This window comes from Salmo salar, chromosome ssa12 (assembly GCF_905237065.1).
Source record: "Salmo salar chromosome ssa12, Ssal_v3.1, whole genome shotgun sequence".
NCBI classification, from domain to species: Eukaryota; Metazoa; Chordata; class Actinopteri; order Salmoniformes; family Salmonidae; genus Salmo; species Salmo salar.
The window spans coordinates 89137100-89151751 of NC_059453.1; the positions used below are offsets into that span (position 1 = coordinate 89137100).

General features: G+C 45.5%; 1 protein-coding gene across 1 annotated transcript in view; it reads left to right on the plus strand.

Annotated features, from left to right (window-relative positions):
* LOC106594939 (DIS3-like exonuclease 1) overlaps positions 1-14652 on the plus strand; it is a 42006-nt gene that overhangs the window by 9342 nt on the left and 18012 nt on the right. Inside the window, 3 exon segments of the mRNA XM_045692144.1 lie at positions 7690-7818; positions 8533-8668; positions 11610-11777. Coding sequence (XP_045548100.1) covers positions 7690-7818; positions 8533-8668; positions 11610-11777 — 433 coding nt within the window.

Consider the following 14652-nt stretch of genomic DNA (forward strand, 5'->3'; position numbering starts at 1 on the left):
CTGGAGACACAGTGCGTAGAGCTGGTGCAGGATACCCTGGCCCGAAAAGGCGCACTGGAGACCAGACGCGCTGAGCTGGCACAACCCGGCCTGGCTCGATGCCTGCCCTCGCATGGCACTTGCGGGGGGCTGGCCTATAGCGCACCGGGCTATACACGCGTACTGGGGACACCGTGCGCTTTACCGCATAACACGGTGTCTGACCAGTACTGTGCTGCCTCCTGTAAGCATGGGGAGTTGGCTCAGGTCTACCGCCTGACTCCGCCAATCTCCCCGTGTGCCCCCCCCCCCCACAATTTTTTTTGTGGCTGCCTCCCGTGTCCGTTGCGCTCCCTCTCTCCGTACCAGCGCCTCTCAGCTCTCAACTCTTCTATTTCCCATTGCGGGCGGCGATAATCCCCCGCTTGAGCCCATGGTCCTTTCCCATCCAGGATTTCCTCCCAAGTCCACGACTCCAGATAGCTTTTCTCCTGGTGCCTCTCCTTGTGCTGCTCCTTCCTCCGCTGCTTGGTCTGTTTTTGGTGGGTAATTCTGTAACGGCTGTCGGGAGAGAGAGTAGACCAAGGCGCAGCGGAGTTAGTGTTCATCATGATTTTAATTGAACAACGTGAACACTATACAAAAACAAGAAATGAGAAAACTGACAGCCAAACAGTCCTGTCAGGTGCAAAACACTCAACAGAAACAATTACCCACAAAACCCAAAGGAAAAACATGCTCCTTATGTGTGACTCCCAATCAGCAACAACGAACTTCAGCTGTGCCTGATTGGGAGCCACACATGGCCCAAAACAAAGAAATACAAAAAACATAGAAAACGAACATAGAACGCCCACCCAATGTAACACCCTGGCCTAACCAAAATAAAGAACAAAAAAACCCTCTCTATGGCCAGGGCGTTACAGAGACATCTACCATTGGTGTGAGGGTAGACAGTAGTAATGAGACATCTACCATTGGTGTTGGGGTAGACAGTAGTAATGAGACATCTACCATTGGTGTTGGGGTAGACAGTAGTAATGACACATCTACCATTGGTGTTGGGGCAGACAGTAGTAATGAGACATCTACCATTGGTGTGAGGGTAGACAGTAGTAATGAGACAGCTACCATTGGTGTGAGGGTAGACAGTAGTAATGAGACATCTACCATTGGTGTTGGGGCAGACAGTAGTAATGAGACATCTACCATTGGTGTGAGGGTAGACAGTAGTAATGAGACATCTACCATTGGTGTGAGGGCAGACAGTAGTAATGAGACATCTATCATTGTTGTCAATGACTATGTCATGGGTACAGAACAGTACACCTCTCCAATGACTATGTCATGGGTACAGAACAGTACACCTCTCCAATGACTATGTCAGGGGTACAGAACAGTACACCTCTCCAATGACTATGTCATGGGTACAGAACAGTACACCTCTCCAATGACTATGTCATGGGTACAGAACAGTACACCTCTCCAATGACTATGTCATGGGTACAGAACAGTACACCTCTCAAATGACTATGTCATGGGTACAGAACAGGTCATCTCTCCAATGACTATGTCATGGGTACAGAACAGTACACCTCTCCAATGACTATGTCAGGGGTACAGAACAGTACACCTCTCCAATGACTATGTCATGGGTACAGAACAGTACACCTCTCCAATGACTATGTCATGGGTACAGAACAGTACATCTCTCCAATGACTATGTCATGGGTACAGAACAGTACTGTCCTACCAAGCAAAAGAGCAGTAACTGCTCATAGAGGGAAACTGAGAAAATGACTTCCAAGGTTTTTTTTATTGTCCAGCCAAATGAATTGTAGGCAGATCATTGGAGATGTGTTTATCTGTTGTCTTACTATGAGGTAACGTTTTATTCATATTCATATTTATTCAAGTAATAATCACTTATGAAATTGTAACCCCTGCCATGACCCTAGACGGCAGTTACTGCCTTCTTGCTGGGTACACCCACTGGAATACGATTCCACAACGAATAGTTTGATACTTTTATCAGCAAAGAACAATAAATAATAGCAAGGTAAACCGTTGACACTGCAGCCCAAAGCAGGGTGACACCAAGGTAAACCGTAGACACTGCAGCCCAAAGCTCAGTGACACCAAGGTAAACCGTAGACACTGCAGCCCAAAGCTCAGTGACACCAAGGTAAAAGGCAGTAACTGACGTGAGTGATGCCAGTTGCTGACGTGAGTGATGCCAGTTACTGACGTGAGTGATGCCAGTCACTGAAGTGAGTGATGCCAGTCGCTGACGTGAGTGATGCCAGTCGCTGACGTGAGTGATGCCAGTCGCTGACGTGAGTGATGCCAGTCGCTGACGTGAGTGATGCCAGTTACTGCCTTTTTCCTTGGTTCCAATGTAACTTTTTGCATTTACTGCAGACATGAACCCCCATTTTCTCCATAACACAACACAATGGAGGTAGGATATTTGTCCACATGATAAAGCAGGTATTTCATGTATAAAAAACTTATCATAACTCATTTTTGACCAAATGTGCAGTTACTGCACTTTTGCTTGGTAGGGCAGAGTAGACCTACACATTATGACATATCTATCCTAGTGTAGGACACCTGTGTATTACACCTATATCTTATGATATACAGTAGAAGTCAGAAGTTTACATACGCTTAGGTTGGAGTCATTCAAACTCGTTTTTCAACCACTCCACAAATTTCTTGTTAACAAACTATAGGACATCTACTTTGTGCATGACACAAGTAATTTTTCCAACAATTGTTTACAGACAGATTAATTCACTGTATCACAATTCCAGTGGGTCAGAAGTTTACATACACTAAGTTGACTGTGCCTTTAAACAGCTTGGAAAATTCCAGAAAACGATGTAATGCCTTTAGAAGCTTCTGATAGGCTAATTGACATCATTTGAGTCAATTGGAGGTGTACCTGTGGATGTATTTCAAGGCCGACCTTCAAACTCAGTGACTCTTTGCTTGACATCATGTGAAAATCAAAAGAAATCTGCCAAGACCTCATAAAAAAATTGTAGACCTCCACAAGTCTGGTTCATCTTTGGAAGCAATTTCCAAACGCCTGAAGGTACCACGTTCATCTGTACAAACAATAGCACGCAAGTATAAACACCATGAGACCACGCAGCCGTCATACCGCTCAGGAAGGAGACACGTTCTGTCTCCTAGATATGAACGTACTTTGGTGCGAAAAGTGCAAATCAATCCCAGAACAACAGCAAAGGACCTTGTGAAGATGCTGGAGGAAACAGGTACAAAATAATCTATATCCACCGTAAAACGAGTCCTATATCGACATAACCTGAAAGGCCACTCAGCAAGGAAGAAGCCACTGCTCCAAAACCGCCATAAAAAAGCCAGACTACGGTTTGCAACTGCACATGGGGACAAAGACCGTACTTTTTAGAGAAATGTCCTCTGGTCTGATGAAACAAAAATATAACTTTTTGGCCATAATTACCATCGTTATGTTTGGAGGAAAAAGGGGGAGGCTTGCAAGCTGAAAAACACCATTCCAACCGTGAAGCATGGGGGTGGCAGCATCATGTTGTGGGGGTGCTTTGCTGCAGGAGGGACTGGTGCACTTCACAAAATAGATGGCATCATGAGGTAGGAAAATTAAGTGGATATATTGAAGCAACATCTCAAGACATCAGTCAGGAAGTTGAAGCTTGGTCGCAAATGGGTCTTCCAAATGGACAAAGACCCCAAGCATACTTCCAAAGTTGTGGCAAAATGGCTTAATAAGGACAACAAAGTCAAGGTATTGGAGTGGCCATCACAAAGCCCTGACCTCAATCCCATAGAAAATGTATGGGCAGAACTGAAAAAGTGTGTGAGAGCAAGGAGGCCTAGAAAACTGACTCAGGTACACCAGCTCTGTCAGGAGGAATGGGCCAACATTCACCCAACTTATTGTGGGAAGCTTGTGGAAGGCTACCCAAAACATTTGACCCAAGTTAAACAATTTAAAGGCAATGCTACCAAATACTAATTGAGTGTATGTAAACTTCTGACCCACTGGGAATGTGATAAAATAAATAAAAGCTGAAATAAATCATTCTCTCTACTATTATTCTGACATTTCACAGTCTGAAAATAAAGTGGTGATCCTAACTGACCTAAGACAGGGATTTTTTACTCTGATTAAATGTCAGGAATTGTGAAGAACGAGTTTAAATGTATTTGGGTAAGGTGTATGTAAACTTCTGACTTCAACTGTATCTGTCATAGTGGAGGACACAGGTGTAATAGAACTAAATGGCCAATGGCACATCCTCAACACTGCCTCAAAGACAGCTCTTTAGTTCTACACAGCCACGGCCATGCCGAGAACTCTCTGAGGCAATGTGTAGTGTAGGCTCAAGTCCTAGTCAGAGGTGATCGAGTGACACTTAGAGGGCAAATAAGGCAACTTCCTCCATATTACCTTTAATAAAAATTCACCTATCGAGGGTGGGTAAAAAACAACCTCATTATAACACAGCTATGCTGATCAAGCTAAACAGGATGTAGCCTGTGGATGAATAATGTAGCCACTACTGGTTATTACACAGCCCTTCTAACAGTATACAGCAACGGTTCTTATACATACACATACATTGGTGTTTGTTCTTGACAAAGTTGATGACTTAGTGTAAATAACAGTCCCTGTAGACTTTCAGCAGCCTCGTGCTGGTCGCCTTTTGTTCTGTTAGCTCCTGTTTTATAAATCTGTTGCATCGTTAACGTGATGAGGCTTCACTTTTCAGAGTCTTCGGTTTTGTGTGTGTGTGTATGCGTACGACTGTGTGTGTGTGTGTGTTGTGCTGATGTCATGCTGTGTAGTTGGTTAATTGCAGAGCTCTATTCACTACAACACACATGGGACCCCAGGACGAACCGCTGAGTCAGGAAGTCAGGGAGACTCTGTTATATCGACTGACACTATCCTGTTACACACTCTTTCAAGTTGGTAGGAAAGCTTTGTATTGAGTTAGGTTATTACATACTGTAGGCTACAAGGTTATTAGGCTACATACTGTAGACTACAAGGTTATTAGGCTACATGCTGTAGGCTACAAGGTTATTAAGCTACATACTGTAGGCCACAAGGTTATTAAGCTACATACTGTAGGCTACAAGGTTATTAGGCTCCATACTGTAGGCTACAAGGTTATTAGGCTACATACTGTAGGCTACAAGGTTATTAGGCTACATACTGTAGGCTACAAGGTTATTTGGCTCCATACTGTAGGCTACAAGGTTATTAGGCTACATACTGTAGGCTACAAGGTTATTAGGCTACATACTGTAGGCTACAAGGTTATTAGGCTGCATACTGTAAACTACAAGGTTATTAGGCTCCATACTGTATGCTACAAGGTTATTAGGCTACATACTATAGGCTACAAGGTTATTAGGCTACATACTGTAGGCTACAAGGTTATTAAGCTACATACTGTAGGCTACAAGGTTATTAGGCTACATACTGTATGTTACAAGGTTATTAGGCTACATACTGTAAGCTACAAGGTTATTAGGCTACATACTGTATGTTACAAGGTTATTAGGCTACATACTGTATGCTACAAGCTTATTAGGCTATATACTGTATGTTACAAGGTTATTAGGCTACATACTGTATGCTACAAGGTTATTAGGCTACATACTGAATGTTATTATGCTACATACTGTAGGCTACAAGGTTATTAGGCTACAGGGTTATTAGGCTCCATACTGGATGCTACAAGGTTATTAGGCTACTTACTGTAAGCTACAAGGTTATTAGGCTACATACTGTATGTTACAAGGTTATTAGGCTACATACTGTATGCTACAAGGTTATTAGGCTACATACTGTATGCTACAAGGTTATTAGGCTACATACTGTATGCTACAAGGTTATTAGGCTACATACTGTATGTTACAAGGTTATTAGGCTACATACTGTATGTTACAAGGTTATTAGGCTACATACTGTATGTTACAAGATTATTAGGCTACATACTGTAAGCTACAAGGTTATTAGGCTCCATACTGTATGCTACAAGGTTATTAGGCTACATACTGAAGGTCGTTCTCCACTAACATCAAGGCGGTGACCCGATCCTGTAGGTTCATGCTCTACAACATTCGCAGAGTACGACCCTGCCTCACACAGGAAGCGGCGCAGGTCCTAATCCAGGCACTTGTCATCTCCCGTCTGGATTACTGCAACTCGCTGTTGGCTGGGCTCCCTGCCTGTGCCATTAAACCCCTACAACTCATCCAGAACGCCGCAGCCCGTCTGGTGTTCAACCTTCCCAAGTTCTCTCACGTCACCCCGCTCCTCCGCTCTCTCCACTGGCTTCCAGTTGAAGCTCGCATCCGCTACAAGACCATGGTGATTGCCTACGGAGCTGTGAAGGGAACGGCACCTCCATACCTTCAGGCTCTGATCAGGCCCTACACCCAAACAAGGGCACTGCGTTCATCCACCACTGGCCTGCTGGCCCCCCTACCTCTGAGGAAGCACAGTTCCCGCTCAGCCCAGTCAAAACTGTTCGCTGCTCTGGCACCCCAATGGTGGAACAAGCTCCCTCACGACGCCAGGACAGCGGAGTCAATCACCACCTTCCGGAGACACCTGAAACCCCACCTCTTTAAGGAATACCTAGGATAGGATAAAGTAATCCTTCTAACCCCCCCCTTAAAATATTTAGATGCACTATTGTAAAGTGGTTGTTTCACTGGATATCATAAGGTGAATGCACCATTTTGTAAGTCGCTCTGGATAAGAGCGTCTGCTAAATGACTTAAATGTAAATGTAATGTAAATGTTATTAGGCTACATACTGTATGCTACAAGGTTATTAGGCTACATACTGTATGCTACAAGGTTATTAGGCTACATACTGTATGCTACAAAGTTATTAAGCTACATACTGTGGGCTACAAGGTTATTAGTCTACAAGGTTATTAGCAGGGGTGGAAAAAGTACCCAATTGTCATACTTGAGTAAAAGTAAAGATCCCTTAATAGAAAATGACTCAAGTAAAATACTACTTGAATAAAAGTCTAAAAGTATTTGGTTTTAAATATACTTAAGTATTGCAAATAAATATAATTTCTAAAATATAGTTAATTATCAAAAGTCAAAGTAAAAGTATAAATCATTTTAATTCCTTATATAAAGCAAACCAGGCGGCATAACTTTCTTGTGTTTTTAATTTACAAATAGCCAGGGGCATGCTCCAACACTCAGACATCATTTACAAACCAAGCATGTGTTTAGTGAGTCCACCAGATCAGAGGCAGTAGTGTGTGAATTAGACAATTTTCCTGTCCTGCTAAGCGTTCAAAATTGAACGAGTACTTTTAGGTGTCAGGGAAAATGTACGGAGTAAAAAGTACATAATTTTCTTTAGGAATGTAATGAAGTAAAAGTTGTCAAAAATATAAATAGTAAAGTACAGATACCCCGAAAAACTACTTAAGTAGTACTTTCAAGTATTTTTACTGAAATACTTTACACCACTGCTGTAGCTGGTGTCAAATCTAGGACCATACTTCATGAGTTGCCCTCTCGCTATTTCTTGTTAACTTCTTAACTTTTACGTTGTTTATGTAATGTCTACTATTTTAAGGTATTTGTTTTATCACACTTTATATCAGCATTACGATGCACTTTGAGTAGAAATTAATTGTTTCTATCAGGCAGTACAACCGGCTACGCAGCTTGCTGAAGGACCCCCGTCATCACTGTATCCTGTTTGCCAACGAGTTCCAGGAGTATTCCTACTGCCCCAGAGAAAAGGGAGAGCCGCAGGACAAATGGCAGACCAGGTGAGTGGCCTTCCTACACCACCTCCTCCGTCTTCATCCTCCTTCTTCTTCTCCTCTGCCTTCATCCTCCTCCTTCATCCTCTTCCGCCTTCATCCTCCTCTTCATCATCCTCCTCCTCCGACTTCTTCCTCCTTCTCCTACTCCTCTGCCTTCATCCCCCTCTGCCTTCATCCTCCTCCTCCTCTTCCCCCTTCATCATCCTCCTTCATCCTCCTCCGACTGTAAAACCCAATATTAAGCCAGTTAATACAAGTCAAGTTTGTTGCCATTTGTAGGTACATAATACGTACATTGGAATTGTGTGTGTGTGTTTAGACATCACTCTGTGTATGTGTATGGTAATGCAGGTGTGTCCTTGTCTCCCTCCTGTAGGTGTGTGTGTGTGTGTTTAGACATCACTCTGTGTATGTGTATGGTAATGCAGGTGTGTCCTTGTCTCCCTCCTGTAGGTGTGTGTGTGTGTGTATGGTAATGCAGGTGAGTCCTTGTCTCCCTCCTGTAGGTGTGTGTGTGTGTGTATGGTAATGCAGGTGTGTCCTTGTCTCCCTCCTGTAGGTGTGTGTGTGTGTGTATGGTAATGCAGGTGTGTCCTTGTCTCCCTCCTGTAGGTGTGTGTCTGTGTGTATGGTAATGCAGGTGTGTCCTTGTCTCCCTCCTGTAGGTGTGTGTGTGTGTGTATGGTAATGCAGGTGTGTCCTGTCTCCCTCCTGTAGGTGTGTGTACCATGCTGCGGTGTGGTACCATGACCACCTGGCAGGTCTGAAGCCAGTAGTGATGATCACTGAAGACCAGACCGCTGTGGCAGAGTACAGCAGCCTCAACTGTGGTGTCTATGTCCTCTGTACACAGGTACACTATAGTACACACAGCCTTAACTGTGCTGTCTACGTCCTCTGTACACAGGTACACTATAGTATACACAGCCTCAACTGTGGTGTCTACGTCCTCTGTACACAGGTACACTATAGTACACACAGCCTTAACTGTGGTGTCTATGTCCTCTGTACACAGGTACACTATAGTATACACAGCCTCAACTGTGGTGTCTATGTCCTCTGTACACAGGTACACTATAGTACACACAGCCTCAACTGTGGTGTCTATGTCCTCTGTACACAGGTACACTATAGTACACACAGCCTCAACTGTGGTGTCTACGTCCTCTGTACACAGGTACACTATAGTATACACAGCCTCAACTGTGGTGTCTACGTCCTCTGTACACAGGTACACTATAGTACACACAGCCTTAACTGTGGTGTCTATGTCCTCTGTACACAGGTACACTATAGTATACACAGCCTCAACTGTGGTGTCTATGTCCTCTGTACACAGGTACACTATAGTACACACAGCCTCAACTGTGGTGTCTATGTCCTCTGTACACAGGTACACTATAGTATACATAGCCTCAACTGTGGTGTCTATGTCCTCTGTACACAGGTACACAATAGTACACACAGCCTTAACTGTGGTGTCTATGTCCTCTGTACACAGGTACACTATAGTACACACTGCCTCAACTGTGGTGTCTATGTCCTCTGTACACAGGTACACTATAGTACACACAGCCTCAACTGTGGTGTCTACGTCCTCTGTACACAGGTACACTATAGTACACACAGCCTCAACTGTGGTGTCTATGTCCTCTGTACACAGGTACACTATAGTACACACAGCCTTAACTGTGGTGTCTATGTCCTCTGTACACAGGTACACTATAGTACATACAGCCTCAACTGTGGTGTCTATGTCCTCTGTACACAGGTACAACACTATAGTATACACAGACTCAACTGTGGTGTCTATGTCCTCTGTACACAGGTACACTATAGTACACACAGCCTCAACTGTGGTGTCTACGTCCTCTGTACAAAGTACACTATAGTACACACAGCCTCAACTGTGGTGTCTATGTCCTCTGTACACAGGTACACTATAGTACACACAGCCTTAACTGTGGTGTCTATGTCCTCTGTACACAGGTACACTATAGTACACACAGCCTCAACTGTGGTGTCTATGTCCTCTGTACACAGGTACAACACTATAGTATACACAGCCTTAACTGTGGTGTCTACGTCCTCTGTACACAGGTACACTATAGTACACACAGCCTCAACTGTGGTGTCTATGTCCTCTGTACACAGGTACACTATAGTACACACAGCCTTAACTGTGGTGTCTATGTCCTCTGTACACAGGTACACTATAGTACATACAGCCTCAACTGTGGTGTCTATGTCCTCTGTACACAGGTACAACACTATAGTATACACAGACTCAACTGTGGTGTCTATGTCCTCTGTACACAGGTACACTATAGTACACACAGCCTCAACTGTGGTGTCTACGTCCTCTGTACACAGGTACACTATAGTACACACAGCCTCAACTGTGGTGTCTATGTCCTCTGTACACAGGTACACTATAGTACACACAGCCTTAACTGTGGTGTCTATGTCCTCTGTACACAGGTACACTATAGTACACACAGCCTCAACTGTGGTGTCTATGTCCTCTGTACACAGGTACAACACTATAGTATACACAGCCTTAACTGTGGTGTCTACGTCCTCTGTACACAGGTACACTATAGTATACACAGCCTCATTAGGTTAAAGGTGAACTCAGCAATATGACATTATACACACAGTCCAGACCAGGGTAAAGATGGATTCAGCAATATGATCTCTCCAGGTACCCAAATGCCTGTTCTGCCCTTCAATGGTGCTTACATGATTAAAGATGCACCCATGACATACTGTATACTGAACCTCTATAGGTGAATACATGGGTAATGAGAACCCTGCTGAATACTGAACCTCTATAGGTGAATACATGGGTAATGAGAACCCTGCTGTATGCTGATCCTCTATAGGTGAATACATAGGTAATGATAACCCTGCTCTATACCCCACTATAGGTGAATACATAGGTAATAATAACCCTGCTGTATACTCCACTATAGCTGAATACATAGGTAATGAGAACCCTGCTGAATACTGATCCTCTATAGGTGAATACATGGGTAATGAGAACCCTGCTGTATACTCCACTATAGCTGAATACATAGGTAATGAGAACCCTGCTGAATACTGATCCTCTATAGGTGAATACATGGGTAATGAGAACCCTGCTGTATACTGATCCTCTATAGGTGAATACATGGGTAATGAGATCCCTGCTGTATACTGATCCTCTATAGGTGAATACATGGGTAATGAGAACCCTGCTGTATACTGATCCTCTGTAGGTGAATACATGGGTAATGAGAACCCTGCTGAATACTGATCCTCTATAGGTGAATACATGGGTAATGAGAACCCTGCTGTATACTCCACTATAGCTGAATACATAGGTAATGAGAACCCTGCTGTATACTGATCCTCTATAGGTGAATACATGGGTAATGACAACCCTGCTGAATACTGATCCTCTATAGGCGAATACCTGGGTAATGGAACCTCAGGGAACATCAGTCAAAAGGACCCATACAAGAATCCGGGTTGGGTTCAGATCAGTTTCATTCAGTTGGTATAGTGTTGTCGGTCCTGTGTGGCTCCGTTGGTAAGAGTGAGACCCAAGGTTGTGGGTTGAATTCCCCCGCAGGGATCACATAGCCTACACCTACTAAACATAGGATAAAACATCTCCTATATTATCAGCCGGTGTATCATTACCTTGTGCATGTCTCTTGGTCTTCAGGAGCACAGAACTAGAATGAGTAGAACTGGCCCTGCCCATTCCAGCCAATCAGGGCATAATGAGATTCTGTTTCTATGTTCAGGAGTACCTACAGACGTTCTGGCCGGAGCTGCAGGCTGCCCTGGAGCTGTACTGCTCCATCGCTCAGTCCCTGCAGGAGAAAGGGAGCGAGGGGACGGAGAGAGAGTACACTGAACACCTGCCTGCCGAGGTCCTGGAGGCTGGCATTAAGTCTGGCCGATACATACAGGTAGGTGGAGGGTGGAGGCCGGCATTAAGTCTGGCCGATACATACAGGTAGGTGGAGGGTGGAGGGTGGAGGCTGGCATTAAGTCTGGCCGATACATACAGGTAGGTGTAGGGTGGAGGCTGGCATTAAGTCTGGCCGATACATACAGGTAGGTGGAAGGTGGAGGCTGGCATTAAATCTGGCTGATACATACAGGTAGGTGGAGGGTGGAGGCTGGCATTAAGTCTGGCCGATACATAACAGGTAGGTGGAGGCTGGCATTAAGTCTGGCTGATACATACAGGTAGGTGGAGGGTGGAGGCTGGCATTACGTCTGGCCGATACATACAGGTAGGTTGAGGCTGGCATTAAGTCTGGCTGATACATACAGGTAGGTTGAGGCTGGCATTAAGTCTGGCTGATTCATACAGGTAGGTAGAGGGTGCAGGCTGGCATTAAGTCTGGCCGATACATACAGATAGGTGGAGGGTGGAGGCTGGCATTAAGTCCGGCCGATACATACAGGTAGGTGGAGGGTGGAGGCTGGCATTAGGTCCGGCCGATACATACAGGTAGGTGAACGGTGGAGGCTGGCATTAGGTCTGGCCGATACATACAGGTAGGTGGAGGGTGGAGGCTGGCATTAAGTCTGGCTGATACATACAGGTAGGTGGAGGGTGGAGGCCGGCATTAAGTCTGGCCGATACATACAGGAAGGTGGAGGGTGGAGGCTGGCATTAAGTCTGGCCGATACATACAGGTTGGTGTAGGGTAGAGGCTGGCATTAAGTCTGGCTGATACATACAGGTAGGTAGAGGGTGGAGGCTGGCATTAAGTCTGGCCGATACATACAGGTAGGTGGAGGGTGGAGGCTGGCATTAAGTCTGGCCGATACATACAGGTAGGTGGAGGGTGGAGGCTGGCATTAAGTCTGGCTGATACCTACAGGTAGGTGGAGGGTGGAGGCTGGCATTAAGTCTGGCTGATATATACAGGTAGGTGGAGGGTGGAGGCTGGCATTAAGTCTGGCCGAAATATACAGGTAGGTGGAGGGTGGAGGCTGGCATTAAGTCTGGCCGATACATACAGGTAGGTGGAGGGTGGAGGCTGGCATTAGGTCTGGCCGATACATACAGGTAGGTGGAGGGTGGAGGCTTGTATTTAGTCTGGCCGATACATACAGGTAGGTGGAGGGTGGAGGCTGGCATTAAGTCTGGCCGATACATACAGGTAGGTGGAGGGTAGGCTGGCATTAGGTCTGGCCGATACATAGGGGTAGGTGGAGGGTGGAGGCTGGCATTAGGTCTGGCCGATACATACAGGTAGGTGGAGGGTGGAGGCTTGTATTTAGTCTGGCCGATACATACAGGTAGGTGGAGGGTGGAGGCTGGCATTAAGTCTGGCCGATACATACAGGTAGGTGGAGGGTAGGCTGGCATTAGGTCTGGCCGATACATAGGGGTAGGTGGAGGGTGGAGGCTGGCATTAAGTCTGGCCGATACATACAGGTAGGTGGAGGGTGGAGGCTGGCATTAGGTCTGGCCGATACATACAGGTAGGTGGAGGGTGGAGGCTGGCATTAAGTCTGGCCGATACATACAGGTAGGTGGAGGCTGGCATTAGGTCTGGCCGATACATACAGGTAGGTGGAGGGTGGAGGCTGGCATTAAGTCTGGCTGATACATACAGGTAGGTAGAGGGTGGAGGGGGCATGTGTGTGTTTGAACAGCAGTGTGTGTGTGGGTGTTTACAAGCGTGTGTGTTTGTGTGTGTTTGTGGCAGAAGCACAGTGGCCACCAACCTGATCATTGTAACATCTCTCCTCAGTGGAACATAAAGTCATGAAGACTGTTGGACGTGTGGCTCTTTACTTCAAACTACACTCAGATGTGAAGGTCCTCCTCTTTACTCCAAACTACACTCAGATGTGAAGGTCCTCCTCTTTACTCCAAACTACACCCAGATGTGAAGGTCCTCCTCTTTACTCCAAACTACACCCAGATGTGAAGGTCCTCCTCTTTACTCCAAACTACACCCAGATGTGAAGGTCCTCCTCTTTACTCCAAACTACACTCAGATGTGAAGGTCCTCCTCGACAGCCATTTTGAGGCCTACAAACACAACAACCTTGGAGAAAAGCAAACACCAAAAACACAAAGAAATACACATTTCTGTGAAATGAAAATGTCCCCCCAATGTGGGCTGGGTGGTAGCCTAGCGGTCAGGCCAGTAACCGAAAGGTTGCTGATTCGAATCCTAGAGCTGACTAGGTGAAATCTGTTGATATGCCCTTGAGCAAGGCACTTAACCCTAATTGCTCTTGTAAGTTGCTCTGGATATGAGCGTCTGCTAAATGACATTTAAAAAAAAGTTTTCTTCTGTGTCTCTGTCCTTCCATTCCAGAGCACTAAGTCTTCTGTCCTTCCATTCCAGGGCACTAAGTCTTCTGTCCTTCCATTCCAGGGCACTAAGTCTTCTGTCCTTCCATTCCAGGGCACTAAGTCTTCTGTCCCTGCCTTCCATTCCAGGGCACTAAGTTTTCTGTCCTTCCATTCCAGAGCACTAAGTCTTCTGTCCTTCCATTCCAGGGCACTAAGTCTTCTGTCCTTCCATTCCAGGGCACTAAGTCTTCTGTCCTTCCATTCCAGGGCACTAAGTCTTCTGTCCCTGCCTTCCATTCCAGGGCACTAAGTTTTCTGTCCTTCCATTCCAGAGCACTAAGTCTTCTGTCCTTCCATTCCAGGGCACTAAGTCTTCTGTCCTTCCATTCCAGGGCACCAAGTATTCTGTTTCCATTCCAGGGCACTAAGTCTTCTGTCCTTCCATTCCAGGGCACTAAGTCTTCTGTCCTTCCATTCCAGGGCACTAAGTCTTCTGTCCTTCCATTCCAGAGCAC